The sequence below is a fragment of the Carassius auratus genome, chromosome 38, assembly GCF_003368295.1.
Source record: "Carassius auratus strain Wakin chromosome 38, ASM336829v1, whole genome shotgun sequence".
Taxonomy (NCBI): Eukaryota; Metazoa; Chordata; class Actinopteri; order Cypriniformes; family Cyprinidae; genus Carassius; species Carassius auratus.
The window spans coordinates 10,639,043-10,654,539 of NC_039280.1; the positions used below are offsets into that span (position 1 = coordinate 10,639,043).

The 15,497-nt window shown below is 37.9% G+C and overlaps 1 protein-coding gene across 5 annotated transcripts in view; it reads right to left on the reverse strand.

The window, feature by feature from the left end:
• Nucleotides 1-448: 448 nt before the first annotated feature.
• The window catches only part of sorbs1 (sorbin and SH3 domain containing 1), a 44,680-nt gene continuing 29,631 nt past the window's right edge, over nt 449-15,497 (reverse strand). For 3 of the 5 annotated variants that reach the window (XM_026224022.1, XM_026224023.1, XM_026224021.1), the window contains exons 15-26: nt 14,590-14,762; nt 8,976-9,061; nt 8,208-8,372; nt 8,045-8,091; nt 7,803-7,917; nt 7,585-7,710; nt 6,113-6,307; nt 5,370-5,918; nt 4,281-4,379; nt 3,608-3,792; nt 3,339-3,445; nt 449-3,118 (exon numbers count right to left, since the gene is read on the reverse strand). In XM_026224022.1, the coding sequence (XP_026079807.1) occupies nt 3,051-3,118; nt 3,339-3,445; nt 3,608-3,792; nt 4,281-4,379; nt 5,370-5,918; nt 6,113-6,307; nt 7,585-7,710; nt 7,803-7,917; nt 8,045-8,091; nt 8,208-8,372; nt 8,976-9,061; nt 14,590-14,762 (1,915 nt within the window). In that variant the 3' untranslated portion in view covers nt 449-3,050. Of the gene's footprint in view, nt 3,119-3,338; nt 3,446-3,607; nt 3,793-4,280; nt 4,380-5,369; nt 5,919-6,112; nt 6,308-7,584; nt 7,711-7,802; nt 7,918-8,044; nt 8,092-8,207; nt 8,373-8,975; nt 9,062-10,822; nt 12,158-14,589; nt 14,763-15,497 lie in introns of all 5 variants that reach the window. The other 2 variants (XM_026224025.1, XM_026224024.1) reach the window with 2 other exon arrangements.

Genomic DNA, 15,497 nt, shown 5'->3' on the forward strand with positions numbered 1-15,497 from the left:
CATAAACTTGGAGAAGTAGCTCCGGTTAGAATGTTCTTCCGCGGGATGCGTACAGTTCTGCTTATTAACAGCTAGAGCGCCAAAATGTACATAGTTTTGCTTTAAATTAGGGGGAGTGTGGAGCAAGGCAATTTGTTGGCTTTGCGTTTTTATACAGTGGGTTCAAAATTCCACATAAACATCTGGGATCCATCTGGGTTTTTTTGGGGAACAGTTCACATACATACATACATACATACATTACAAAAGAAGTTGTGACATTCACTTCGTTAAAGCAAATGATGTTTTTTGTTTTGTTTTTTTAACCTTGCATGTTGCATTCATGGTACACTAACATATAATGTAGCAAATGCTTTTTTTTTATGCACCTAACTAAACTATCACTTAATCACACTGAGTATATAGCATTTGCACAGGTCGTGCACATCACAACAACAAACATAGTCAGTCAAAAGCTGTAATATTGTTTATTAAATATTGCATAATGAGGCAATCACAGCAGTAAATAGTGTTTTAAATTCATTGTAATTAACAGCACTGCAAATAAACAAAAACAAACAAAAAATGCAAAATTCGCCTCTGCATACAGACCACAAAGTAATACTTACACATTAAACATCTCAGGTGTCATCTCACACTCTTGAACAACTCATGTGATTGCGGTAACGAACTCAGTAATTGTCTCCTGTGACACACTAAAATATAGTTTTAAAAGTCCTTAAAAAGTAACGTGCTTACCTCAAGGCAAACAAATAAAATAAATTGAGGCACAGTTCAATGAAGCCATGAGACAGAAAGGCATTTCAATCCCAACACAGTGTCAGAATCACTCCTTCAATCATATGAGACGGCCTGTGTTAAGCAAATATCTGTGCTTTCCTAATATTCTTCATTTAATATAAACTGTAATATTCATAGAGGTTGCTGTAACTTCGATCACTTTAATTAATTTTACTTTACATATTTACAACTCTGACAGAATAAGGAAAACTGAATTTCAACTGTGTTCACATCCATGTTAAAAGTTTCTCAGAGTACTACATTCAGATATTCTACGCTATCTTATAACGGTTTGAAAGGCCAAAACATCATATCCTATAGAGATCACATATATATGTATCTGAATTCCTTGTTAATCTTCTATGTGATTACTTCTTGAGGGATGTTTTAGCAACAACCTCTGGTTTAAAAAATTAAAAATATATAATCTAGAAACTTTTAATGACTCATTTCTGTCCAAATGATCTTTTCCAAATTCTCGTTTTGAATTGGAAGGCTGGTAAGCGTAAGCGTCTCAGATGACCCTCATGCTCTCTAGCAGCACGTTCTCTGGCATTGCATGGAATGGAGCTTATAAAACTAAAGGGGAGATTCAAAAAGACTCAATTTCATCTGAAGGAGAAATCCTAACCTGTAACTTCAAATTTGCAACTCTACTTCTTAAAAGGAAGCAAAAGCAAATCTACAATTTGGAGTAGATGTGAACTAGATTCAGTTAAGGAAGACCACAAGTTAATCAATGGTGACTACCTAACTAAATGAACACAACGGTCCACATGTAGCATCCTCTACTGTGAATGGCACTTTGAAAATGAGGTACAGCAATCTTATATGGATCATCGTTTCCCAACATGCAACCATATTACCAGTCATAACACTGTAAATGTCACTGTCAAATGGTACCTGGGTTAAGATGTTATCAAGGCTTGTTATCGGAGGAAAATACTGTGCCTCAGACTCGTGAAACACTCTTCAGAACAACCAATTCTAAAATGGATGACTGAAAAAGCAAAATATGCACTAATAAATAGCATGTTTTGAGGCAAAGCATCTGTTTAGTGGGGTTTAGTCGTAGCCCTTCACCTCACTATATTACATAACGCTTAAAGCTTGATTGTTGTTGTTTTTAACCAATTAAAAAGCTTGTTAGATCTGGAGTTTCTAAAGTCGGTCACTCCATCGTAATCTTATGAACAGAAATGTGGTAACATCTTACAATAAGGTTTTATTTGTCAACAATAGTTGCTCATAGTTAGTTCATGTTAATACATTCAAATAAATCGTAATAATAATAATTTGTCACATTTATAAAGCACTTTTCTACACACTCAGAGCACCACGTTACTCTTTTCGAGGGACATTCTAGGATTTATACACCCACAGTCAGGAACTCAGTTTAATGTCTCATAAAATTAATAAATGTTAACAAATCAGACCTTACTGTAAAGTGTTACCATCATTCTGTATGTCAGTATAATCTGAGAGTACAGTAAGTGCTGTGACGTTATCCTCTTTAACATGACCAACACTGATTTACATCATTTTGATGTCTACAAATAGCTTTGCTTGGATTCGCAAATACTAATGTTGTTGTCTCATCCTTTGAGCCCCCATCAGAATAGAAATTTACATCATACTCTTCATGAAAGAGTATTTTCTTTTTGTAAAAAAAGGCCCAATAAATATGCATTTTTTTACACAATGGGAGTGTAAATTGTAATTTAAACACTTTTCAAAATGGCTAACCTAACTTCTGATGGTTTCACAGCTTCTCTGACCTGTAACCCTTAATACGGACACCTTCAGGTGCTTTCAATACACTGTCGTCTCTAACAATCACACTCAAGACCATCAAACTTTTATAGCAAAAATAAATAGTAGAATTTCATGTTTTTCAGAAATGTCAGGTATGTGATGAAGTTGTACAATTCGCAGCTGTAAACTTAAACACCTTCTCCAAGTCTGATATACTTCATATTAATGGCTTTTAGTGGAGTCTGTACATTTTCAAAAAGCAAAAATAATGTATTCTTCTAAATCCTTCAACAAATGCAGCCACTGTAGCACAGTTGAACTGCGTGTTCTTTGCTGACATGCCGCACACCTTATGATCACATACCTGGACATTCATCTGGGAAAGACCAAATTTTGGAGGGGAGAAATAGTCTTCATTTGACGTCAACAGGTAGAGTGTCCCAAATGGATCAGGCTGCTTAAGCATAGTGTTAGAATCTCTTCATTCAAACCATTATTTCTTCAAAAGTATCATGTCACAAATTAACAGCTTTCACATAATTTCCTGGGAAAGTGCCGAACTGTTTTGTCCTCTTGGATGTACCTGCACAGAGAACCCAATGCATACAGTACATAAGAGTCTGGGCACAAACAAAAGAAAACATACAACTCAACAGAACTCTATAATCCTGGTTTAAAAATAGATTTAGTAGCACTGTAGTTTCATATATAAAAGTATATACAGTATATATATGTATGTATGGATGGATATAGTATGGGAAAGATGACAATGCAGAATCAATACACTGATCAATGACACATACCCACAAACCAGCCATCATCACATCTCTCCATGACACTGACCAGGTCTCCTTCCTGCAGCTCCAACTCATCATCATTCTGAGGCATGTAATTGTACAAAGCCTGAAATCTACAGCAGAACAAAACATGTCATGTCATTTTAAAATGTGTAAATAATGTTTTAACAGTGCTCTTGTGGATTCCTGAGGGACGTCTTACATTTTTAAAGTGCAGGTCAGTGAAAACTACAGGTGCGTGGACACAGAAACACACTGAGGTAGATCATACTTACATCCCACAGCTCACGCGTCCAGGCTCAGGACTGCTGCTCTGGGACAGGGGTTGCTGGGAAATGATGAGAGAGTGTTTACTGGGAGGAGGCAGGAGTCGGTGGGCGGAGTCTATAGGGCGTGACAAAGTGCTGCAGTACCTCACTGAGGTCTCTGCAATATTCATGATCTCATTACACACTGCCTCCTATTGGTGGAAGAGGGTCGGCCCAAGAGGTGGCCACAAACCAGGAAGTGGGGTCAGTCATTCAGATGAAAAATTGTGTTTGAGGAAGGGGCAGTGTGGTTAGAGAAGATAGTAACAGGGAAGAATGAAGGGAATGTCCATTAATACCAGGAAAGCCGGAAAGGATGGTAGTGTCCAGAGGATAAGCATGGAAGAGTAAGACAAACAGAGTGAGTGCAAGTGGAAGGAGCGGAACATACGCCACAATCATATAGGACAGGCTTACTTGCAGGGTACAGAGATTTATCATGCATTACATGGGTGAGTTTAGGATTAGATATCACATAAAATTAAAAATTGAGATGAGCCTTGTGATTGACTGATGTGTATCATAAGGACCAATCTATACAGAACATGAAATAGCTCATATTCATCATTCAACACAGAAGACATCTAGGAATAAGTATGTGCATTTAAGAGTAATTATGACTTCATGAAAATTAATTTACCGTGAATGAATTGGCATTCATGTTGTTGTCTTGAATGTCAAACAGCATGACAGGACTTCTTGAAGATCGGCCGTAATATTCTACATCATTTCTTAATGGCTGTTAAAAAAAAAAAAAGATAGAAAAAGGCAAAGAACATTAATCAAATTATCTGCATTTTTTAAAAACATATACGATATATGTCTGCACACAACGATTCATGAGGTTCGGAGCAGACACAAACAGCTGTAGGGTTGCCACTCCATCAGTCCATTATTATTTGCAGAGAACTGCAGTACAACCTTACAATGTACCTTACAGTACATCAAACAGATAAAGGACTGGAAAACCACTGTGAGTTAGTATCTGTCACCACATTTCCTTTGAAACTTCAGTCAAACATTAAAACAGCGTGACATCATGCTGGGATGCTCCCTCTAGTGGAAATAATCTTTAGGATAGCTTGTATTTCTAGTGTTTGTAGCTTTTCTTTTTCTTTCTTTTAAAAATCATACTGACCACAAACCGTATAGCACTTTTTATAACCGAATACATATTTGTCATTTGAACGCAGATACAAAATACAAGCGTTCTTCAAACAATTACCCAGAATTAACCAACTACTATTAATATAAATCAGGGAGGTCGATCAATATTTTTTTCTGATAAATTCAAATTTTTCGGATTAATCAAATCAATCACAAATAATCACATATATCAACATTTGCTAATAAGAAAGAGCCTCAAAAAACATATTAAATAGACAATAACAATACTTTTTCCAATTAGATTTAGGGGTGCTTGTTTCATTTCAGTGTGCACACTCTATAGATATGTATCAGACATGCATGATATAAAAATATCAACATCCAAGCTTCATGGTAATCATGTTAGAGATACATGCAGCAGTTCCTTTTCATCTGTGTTTCTCTCAATAGCCTCAAATGTGTGATTGAAACTCACTAGCACAATAAGAAGGGTCAAATATAATTTCCAAATTTCAGCATGTTAGATCTGCAACTTGTGCCGATGTAAACAGTGACCTTCCTTGAGCTTAGGCACCATATGATGGTCACCTTTAACAAACACACCACACCATGCAGAAGATACCTCTGCCGGACTATTGTTCCTGCTGTAAGGGGCCTTGCGCAGGCTGCCAGCCCTGTCTATTTCAGCCCCATCCCTTTCCTGAAACTCCTGATCCAGCCTGTTGCCCCGAGTAAGCCAACCCTCAAGCCCAGCACCCCCACAGGGACTCAGGCTGCGGGACAGGCGGGGAGAGGGTGGAGAAAGAAGGAAGTCCTCGCCTTGAGGTGGAGTGAAGGTGAGGAACGGGGTGGCCGAGCAGGGGCGGGGCGGATAGGGCGGGGGTAAAGGAGATGTGGAGGGAGAAGCCATTGGGGAGACGCAGTAGGGGCTGCCGCTGACGGGAGGCACAGGACTGGCTGACATAGAAGGGGACAGATATTCGCCCAAGCGGTACGAAGCATTTGGCAGAGGGGGGAGGGGTGGGGTGGGTGCGGCGGGTGGGCTGCTGCTGACTCCGCCCACAGTGAGCGAAATCCACTCGTTGGAGACTGCGTGGACTTCGGGTGAGATTGAGCGGCGGGGAGACCGCGGCAGAGGGAGAGGGGAGGTGGTGACCCGATTACATCTGGGCTTTTTGGAGGGCAAGGCCGGGTGCCAGAAGAAATGAAAGGAAACAATAAAGAGGAAGGAGGAAATGAAGAGGTGAAACAGTGAGAACCACTATATACACTATATAGACAATGAACAAACAAAAACAAATGGGAAAATGAAAACAGTGAGTTGAAAGAAAATTATCCAAGGCCACGACTTTGTCAGGTTTTTACCTGTGGAGAGGCATTAGTGCTCCGGTGAGGTGACTGGCTGATAGGGGGATCAGGGTAGTCCACTCCATTTTTCACTCGGGGTCTCTTGTGCACCTCTATGTAGGTGACGGGGAAGATGCCCTGCCGGTTAGTGCCAGAAATCTTGCCTTCATACCAGTTCTCATCTACTCTGCGAATCAGTGTAATACGCTCCCCCTACAGGCAGACAAAAGATTTTCTTGAAGACATGACACAAACAACACACACTCACTTGTTTATGTATTTTTCTTTTATATATATTTATTTATATATTTGGCCTTGGACCACAAAACAAGTCAAAAATATATTTTTTATGCTAAAAATCATTTGGATATTAAGTAAAGATCATGTTCCATTAAGATATTTTGTAAATTTACAACCATAAATACATCAAAACTTAATTTTTGATTAGTAATATGCATTACTAAGGTTTCATTTGGACAACATTAGAGGTGATTTTGTCAATATGTAAAATTTTTTGCATCCTTAGATTACAGATTTTCAAGCCAAGCCACTTCAAAGCAAATTATTGTCCTATCCTAACAAACCATACATCAATGAAAAGTTTGTTTATTAAGCTTCCAGATTATGTATATATCTCAATTTTGAAAAATTGACCCTTATGACTGAAACAAATATTGTTCAAAAGTTTGGGGTTAGTAAGAGAGTTCTACTTTTATACAGTAAGGATGCATTAAGTTGGTACGAATTATAGTAACGACATTTATGTTTTAAATGCTGGTCTTTGAACTTTCTAGTGAAAGTTTTTTTTTAAATAATCAAAATAAATAAAATAATCACTGTTTCCTCACAAAAATATTAAGCAGCATAACTTCTTTCAAAAACTTTTAAAATTCTTACTGACCCCAAACGTTTGAATGGTAGTGTATATGTATATAAACCATCATCAGTCACACACACAAACACATTTGAAATGGTGTGAGTGCAGTGTTCTTTGGTATTTCAGAAGAACACATTTTCTGACTAATTTGCCTGTCAAAAAGTCTACAAGATAAAGTCTGCTTAGATATGCGTATGTCCAGATATGACTCATTCATATGTAATCATCTTCTTTCTAAATTGCTTATAGTCACTGCTGTCTCTATATAGCACATTTTATTCAGCTGGCTGGTGATAAATCTTTCCTGAATGTTTGGGCTTAATTTGCAGAGTAAAAAACTGATCTTCATTTATTTTTATTTTTCCTCTTCCATAACATGTTTCTGTAAGCTTTCTGCTCAGCTTGTTTCATCACACTTTAAGTGTGTTTTATAATAACAGAATGCATGACATTGAAGGATTATTCAATGGTAGTTTTCTAAACTAAGCATACACATATATAATAATCTCTCTAGTTGTATCAGTAGTTGTACACTACGTGTGTTTAAGGTTGTCAACTCCTAGGCCAAAGCTTTAAGCTGTATTTAAGCTGTATTAAATTGCTGAAACAATACCTTTCTGAAAGACATTTCAACAGCAGTGTCACCAGTGAAATTAAATCGAGCAATAGCCTCTCCATATTCCAGCACCTGGACCGGAGCACTCTTTTTGGGCTGAGCCTTTTCTGTAGGGGGCAAGATCTGGAGAAACAGCATAATAGACAAGAAGTTAATGCAAACTCCGAAACTCTATGAATAAAAAAACATTATACTAAAGGATAAAGAAAACATACCTCAACGTAGCTACGTGGAAAAATCCCAACTCTCCCATGATGCTCACCCTCAAACCAGTTCTGATCAACCTGCCGGTAGATGTATACAATGTCTCCTTTTTGAAATGGTAGTTCCCTGATAAAGGGGAAGTAAAATGTGGTTAGATTTGTGATGTCGTATTCTAAACTTAACATGGTGTTATTAACAAACAATTTTTAATGATCTTATTAACATCCCTAGATCTGAATTGTGAAACACTTACTTTAAACTTTCTGCTCTGAAGTCGAATTGAGCCAGAGCAGGAGTCCTCTGCAAACAACAACAGACCATTAGCATTATTTAACAATACTGCATCCGGTACAGCACAAAAAGGCAGGAAGCATCAAACAATATGTTTTTAAAGCATAAAACAGAAGATATGTCACCTCTATGGTTTTTCTCTTCTCTTTCTCATTAATAACCAGCAGGTCGCCGAAGCGGTCATTAGTTATGAACTGTTGATGAGTCACAACCAGCCCAGCATGTCTCCGAGCGGCTGTATCTGCCTCTTCCTGCTCTCGCTTTAAACGTCTCTGCTCTTCCAGAATTTTCTGTAAAAAGAAACAGGCATTTCATTCATAAAGAGAGGGGTTCATGCCAATTTTAAATTTACCAAATTGTATAGCGTCAAATTAAGTCTCCATAAAACATGCTTAAAAACCCATATATATATATATATATATATATATATATATATATATATATATATATATATACATACACAGTAGTATATATTCCTAAACTACTTAAAATACAGAATGTAAAATTAACACAATTTATATAAAAGATTAATTTGTTAAATATTTTCCATGTGAAAATGTCACCCTTAGCACGTCCTTAAAACAAAATACATTTATAAAATTGTGTAAAATAAGATGTTTTTAGAGAAAATATTTTGCTTATTATTATTTATTATTTTTTTATTTTTTATTTACAGTTTTATGATACCTAAATTATTTTGTCATTTGGGGAGGAAAGTCTACTTAATTTCAAGATATACTCTTTGAAAACAAGTCATGTTATCAATGTTCTTTCACAAACAAAATTATCTTGTTTTAAAGATGTTTACATGTTGTTCATGGGAAGAAAAAAAACATACTGATTAAGAAAATGATTTGTTTGTGGTGGGAAGATAATGTCAAAACAAATGGCACCTCTTTATCTCCGTAGCGTTTCCGGACGGCCTCGTCTGAGTTTTCTCCATGATCTCCTTGGTTTAATGGATGTGAGGAATCCGATTCTGTTTGAAGAAACACAGGACTCACTTTCTGTTGCCATGATAAGCATAATTACACAAAGAAAGAGTAAGTGCCATGATTCAAATCACAACACTTCATATTTCTGAAATGCCCATTTATACAGAGTTTAAAAGAGTCAATGGGGATGATATACAGTAGACACTCTGGAGAGAATAAATACAACAAAAGAATGCAAATAAAATACATATCTAAATGTATGAACATACAATGGCTTACACATCTTACAGTTTAAAATTACAATAGTCTATTATCTACGTATTTTGAGATCTGCAGGATAAGCATAAGCCATGGTCTGTCAAAATAAAAAGATGCATGCATTGGAAAAAAAGTATGGTTGAAATACACAACATTCAGACATTGTTTTAAAAAATGTCCAGCGTAATATGTATAATGCTTTTTTAAAAATCAAAACTTAAGACACAATACGTAATTGTAAACAAGTAAAAAAATAAACTGGTTCTGACACTTGAAAACAAACTGAAAACAGACTCATGCTAGGGTTACACTATTTTGTGGGATGACTTGTTTATTTCAGATAAAATCTATGAAGCTGTAAATTATAAGGCTTTGCAGTAAGATAAAATTTATATTCATAAGAAACGCTGTTAAATGCCTGTTTAATGTACATACTGCATTTGTTCAGGAATAACATGGGAGGCCTGAGTATTTTCTCAAGCTGATAAGAAGCTAAATGACAATGAGTGAATCCGTGCCAAAATTCCCCTCAGTTTTCAACTCTAATCTTTTTTCTATGGAAGGATAAAAACAGAATTTCTGGTATACATTAATACATGATAATGGATCGTAGTAAGGCAAATAATAAGTATTCTGTAACTTCTAAAAACGATGGGGATATAGAGACCGATGCAGTTTCATTTTCAACAAGTAAATATTTGGTAACACTTTACAATAAGGTTCCATTAGTTAACATTAGTTAATACATTAACTAACATGAACTAACAATGAACAGTACAATAATAGTTAATGTTAATTCACAGCACATTAACTAATTTTAACAAACACAAATTTTCATTTTAATAATGCATTGGTAAATGTTGAAGTTAACATTACTGAAGATTAATAACTACTGTAGAAGTTCATTCTTAGTTCATGTCAACTAAAGTAGTTAACTAATGTAACTAATGAACCTTATTGTAGTGTTATAATTTACGACTATATGTCAAAGTTTTATATTATACTACTGTTTATGATTTGATTACATAATTCTCAATGTTTCATGGGATACATAGATCATTCCCTCATAAAACAACTTAGGTACAGTCTTGTCAGTTTGTTTGTATTTTAAATAAATTTTTGCTCAAAAAAATAGCTTAAACTTTATTGAAGAATGTTTTGAAATCCGTTTTGAAAATACCGTTTTGTACTCTCTAGGGTTGTACTTTTGGAGGCTGCACTATGATAGGCTCTTTGTTTTAAAGTCTGCTCTTGGTTTGTTGCTAATTCTGGATAATATGTTAAAATGGTAATGAAAAAAGTGGAACTCTGAGAAAAAAAAAAAGGTGACATGAAACTTTTACACTACAGAACAGAAATGGATAATATGCCAATCTTGTTACAAACCACACAAAGTCGGCACACAGCAGAAATGGAAAAAGTAAAGTCATTCGGTGGTAGCAGACAGGAGAAAGAAAGGCTGGAGGAAGATGAGTGATCACAGACATCGTCATGCCCGAACATGAGTGTGGACAATCTGACACTCATGACACTCTCAATATAGCCACCTTCAGAGTGATCTTTACTGGCTTCTGAGCCCTCCGCATCCATGAGGTCATCCGAGTTGCACCCCTCACAGGGAGAGCTGTCTCCATTACTGAGCCTCTCCAGCACCTCCAAAGAGGACAGGCGCTGGGGAATCAAAGGCTTCAGTTTGGCCGAGATGACATCTCCAGTCATGGGCTTCATGGCAGAGAATGCACAAGTCTTTTTGGCCTGTTGACTGTGTAGGGACCTCCGTAAAGAGAAAGGTGCTGGTCCCATCAGAAGCAAGTTCCTGGGGGGAGTGCACTTCTTCTCCTGCTGGGTGTTGGCCTGTTGGCGCTCATGCCTGAGGATTGTGGTGAAACGTGTGTAGGAAGCTGGGCAGGTGCCTTTACACTTGCTCTGTTTGGTGTGGAAGGGGAAGTGATTGTGGTGGTGGTGACCTGTGGGTTCTGAGGTACCGCCAAATGGAGTCTCTTTGGCAGGGTCATGAATGCAACTGTTTTTCTCCTCCAATTTGCCCTCATTTAGATCCAGTGGGAAGTCAGTTCTTGTGGTGTTTGGGCACTTGTCCGATACATAAGCTTCCTCTTTGGGCGTCTGGGCCTTTTTATTCAAAGCTGGACAGTCCTCAGGCCCTGACAGGACTAGAGTCTCAGCTGACAGAGCAGACTGGAGAAAGCAGGCCGGTGCAGGGCTGTGGGGCGGACTTGGGTTACTGGGGAGTATGGGCATCGAGGTGGAACGAGTGGGCGCAGAGTTCGAACGCTGAATGATACTCTCAAACTCCATCACTCGAAATGTGACAGAATCCCGGGGGACAATCTCAGTCCTCTCCAGAGTAATGTCATCGCCCGGCTTCTCAAAAAAGGAAGCCAGGCAACGGACACTACCCTGGGGGCTGGAGCCCAGGGAGCTCGGCCTCTGAATGTTGTGCATGTTCCGATAGAGGGTGGAGAACTCGGCTGTGCTCCTCACAGATCCCACAACAGGTCCATTTTTATGCAGGTTCCTGCTCTCAGGTGAACCTTTGCACTTGCAAGCTGAGTTTAACCTGTGATCGGTGTCTGTCGTATCTCCATTGCGTGAGCCACAAGCCTCGTGATGCAGATCCTCGCAGCTGTGCGCTTTAGGCCGCTGCTGTGTTGGCTCAGTTCGTCTTTCCAGGCTCTCATCAGTAGAGGGCGATAGCTTGGGTTTAAACTTGGAGGGAAGGATTTGAGGGATGCAGGCTTTGGCAGCAGACAAGGACTTTTTAGTCTTATTTTGAGAAGCTAGTGCATTAGTGGTAAGAACTGAGTGAGTATTTACAGAAGAGCAGGATGAAATCATACAGCCATTCCCACCTTTATAATCCACTGGCAGGCATGCAGGGTAACAGACCAAACAGTGAATTAGATTACACTCATAACAAGCAAAGACACTATAGTACCACACAACTGGCAAATAATGAAAGAAATGTCACATCAATTTCTAAATAAATATTCAAAACAAAGAATATTTTTTCAGTACAGTATCAAGAGCATTCAAAGAGGTTCTACTCTGAATTTAAATATGTAAAGTTTGATTGTAATACATTGCCCCCCCAACCCCCAAACCAGTTAACTGCAAAAATAAACAAGTTTTCAACAATAAGGTCAAACACAGGGCTGACTATCTACACAACACTGAAACAAATACTAACCCCTAACTCTAACGTATACACTTACCTAGCATTTGGTAGGACATCCTGATAGATAAAAGTGATACTGTCACAATTAGATAATGGGATCCATCCGTGATTTTTCTAAACTCTAAGTCTGAACATTTCTTTACGGGTAAATGCATTACGGAGTTGACATATACACAAAGCCAAGGTGTCTAAAATGTATTTAGCATTTACTCTACTTCTACTCTAAATCCTCAGTCCAACCAAATGCATCATCCGTTTCCTCTTGTCAAGGTTTGTCCAAATGTGCCAATATGATTTTCCCTTTGACCTCTCACAGGCTCCCCAAACCACACCAAGACAGGCACTTACTCCCAATGTGGTCATAAACTCATGTAAACGCTTCTTGAGTGCTCCACAAATCTTGGGATTTCTCACCAAAGAAACCTCAAGTATGTTGTGAAGTTACCAACTGCTCTCCACAGGAATTACAGCCAGAATGTTAACAGATGTCTACAGTATATTGACAAAAATACAGCAGCAATTGATAGGAGGGGGAAAAAGGGAAACGTTGCAAGCCAGATTCAAACACCCCAGCTCACTGTGTACTGTAATTAATTTTTGTCTTGATTTCTTTATACTCAATTTTAAATAAAAAAACATATCTTTATGAAGTGTCACACATGACTCAACGACAAAATACATGACTGCATTGGATGTTCTGTATTCAAAACGTTGTCTTGGAAATTCAAAGCAGACAGAAACGAGTTAATTAAGAGATCTTCACCCAGTGATCAACAAAGCTCCTGTCCAAACATGTGGGTCATGTTAACTATTAATGGACACGGTCATCATCTGCAACCCTTTTTGACTCGAGCAGCCCATCCTCCAGGTCAGATGTGCTGCATTCCATTCATGACCTCACTCTGACAGCTGACCCCTCATACCTGACCACCCCTGAACATGCTGCATGTTTATCTCGTCTGCAGGGTGACTGTCTACCATCAAATCCATTTATTAATCTCTACGTCTATCCCCTTTCCTCCCTGTCCACACCATGGCCCACTTCTAAAGCAGTTGGACACCCAACTGAGCCGAACCTCATGAGCTCATTCTGTCTAACAGACCGGTGTGGAGAGAATGACTAAAGGTCAAACTAGACATCTGTTATGTTTCAACTGTGAAGAATGGCCAGCTTTAACAAAACACAGAAAGACAAATGAGCTGTGTTATTTGCGTGGTATCGAGAAGGAAGGAAGGAATGTGGAAAATGCTGATGAAAAGGGGCTCAACAGGCAACAAATGCATTGGCTTTACAATAGCGCAATGTAATTTCAATTATAAATCCTTAAAAGGATCTATACTCCACCCCAAACTGAAAATGTTGTCATTAATCACTTACCCCCTTGTCGGTCCAAACCAATAAAAGGTTTGTTTGTCTTCAGAACACAATTTAAGATATTTTGGATGAAAACCGAGAAGCTTTGACTGTCCCATAGACTGCCAAGTAAGTTACACTGTAAAGTCCAGAAAAGTATGAAAGACATGGTCAGAATACACCATCTGCCATCAGTGGTTCAACCGTAACGTTATGAAGCACATCACTCAAACTGCCTACGCTCTTTTGTCAGCTGCGTCACAAGGATGTGCTGGTTCTACATGCATTTATGCTTTGATTTGAAAGAAAACAGCGCATCCTTGTGGTGTTGCTGACACAGAAAGGTAGGAAGTTTGAGTGATGTGGAGAGACACAGAGGACACTGTTGACAAAGGAATTCTTGAATAAAGTTGTTAATTTTGTTTTCTTCGCATACAAACAGTATTGTCGTCGCTTCATAACATTATGGTTGAACCACTGATGGCAGATGGACCATTCTGATGAAGTCTTTCATACTTTTATTTACAGTGTAACTTACTTGGCAGTCTATGGGACATTCACAAGCCTCCCGGTTTTCATTCAACATATCTTAAATTGTGTTCTGAAGACGAACAACGCTTTTACAGTTTTGGAACGACATGGGGGTAAGTGATTAATGGAAACATTTTCATTTTGGGGTGGAGTATCCCTTTAAATTAAAATCATTTAAAACCTGAATAACATTTGAATCTCAATAAATGTAGGTTAAAAGCCTAGAAGCCTACCTTTAGAAGAAGTGCTGGGGTGGCGCTTGTTTAGCGCTCTCAGGCCCTGCAGTGGGATGTCGCCGCCCTCCAGGACACTCTTGTAAATGTGCCGATCACATTCCGGAGCTGCCTGCCCACTGGCAGACAAGCTGTCCTTCTCCACTTCACCGTTGCCTGCTTTACAGGCTGAGCTGGGCACAAATAGAGATACGAGACTGTGACTCACATAAATCATCATCTTCACACGACATGTCAGACATGAAAAGAACAGAATGCTAGTGCCACGTTTATATAAAAAGAAAATGCGTATTATTAAAAGCATATATAAAACAAGACAAATAGAAAAAATAGAAATGTGAAATAGAAAAACTACACAACAGAAAGTATATCATTGAATCGGAAAAAAAAAGCATTTTGTCATTGATTATATTTGCTCGCATTAAAAAATTTAATATGTAATGTAAAATAGTATATGTTTTATGTATGGTTTGTGTGTGGTTTAATTTGATAAATACATTATATTACATTATATTAATTATTTCACAATTTCATTTTTTTAAACTAAAACAAGAAACATTACTATTAGTATACTAGTAGTATTATATGCTTCAAATGAATATTCACATTCTTTTACAAATAAAAATAATAAATAAATAAATAGAATGAATTCCTGACTGAAGAATATATGAAAATGTATTTTACTAATGTAATGTAAGCCAAACAAGTTTTCAAGTTTTTAGCCAGCTTGTGTTTGCTCTTTGATATAGATGAGACAGCACCAGCTGCTCTGGCCCTTATCACAACATTCCTCAGAGGCCTGTGTGGCATCCTTTAAAAAACATACTTGAAGCTTTCTATATGTAGAAGTTAGTCAATTACGCCTACAGTATGTGCTTACAGGAAACCATACAGAAGTTTTTAGGAAT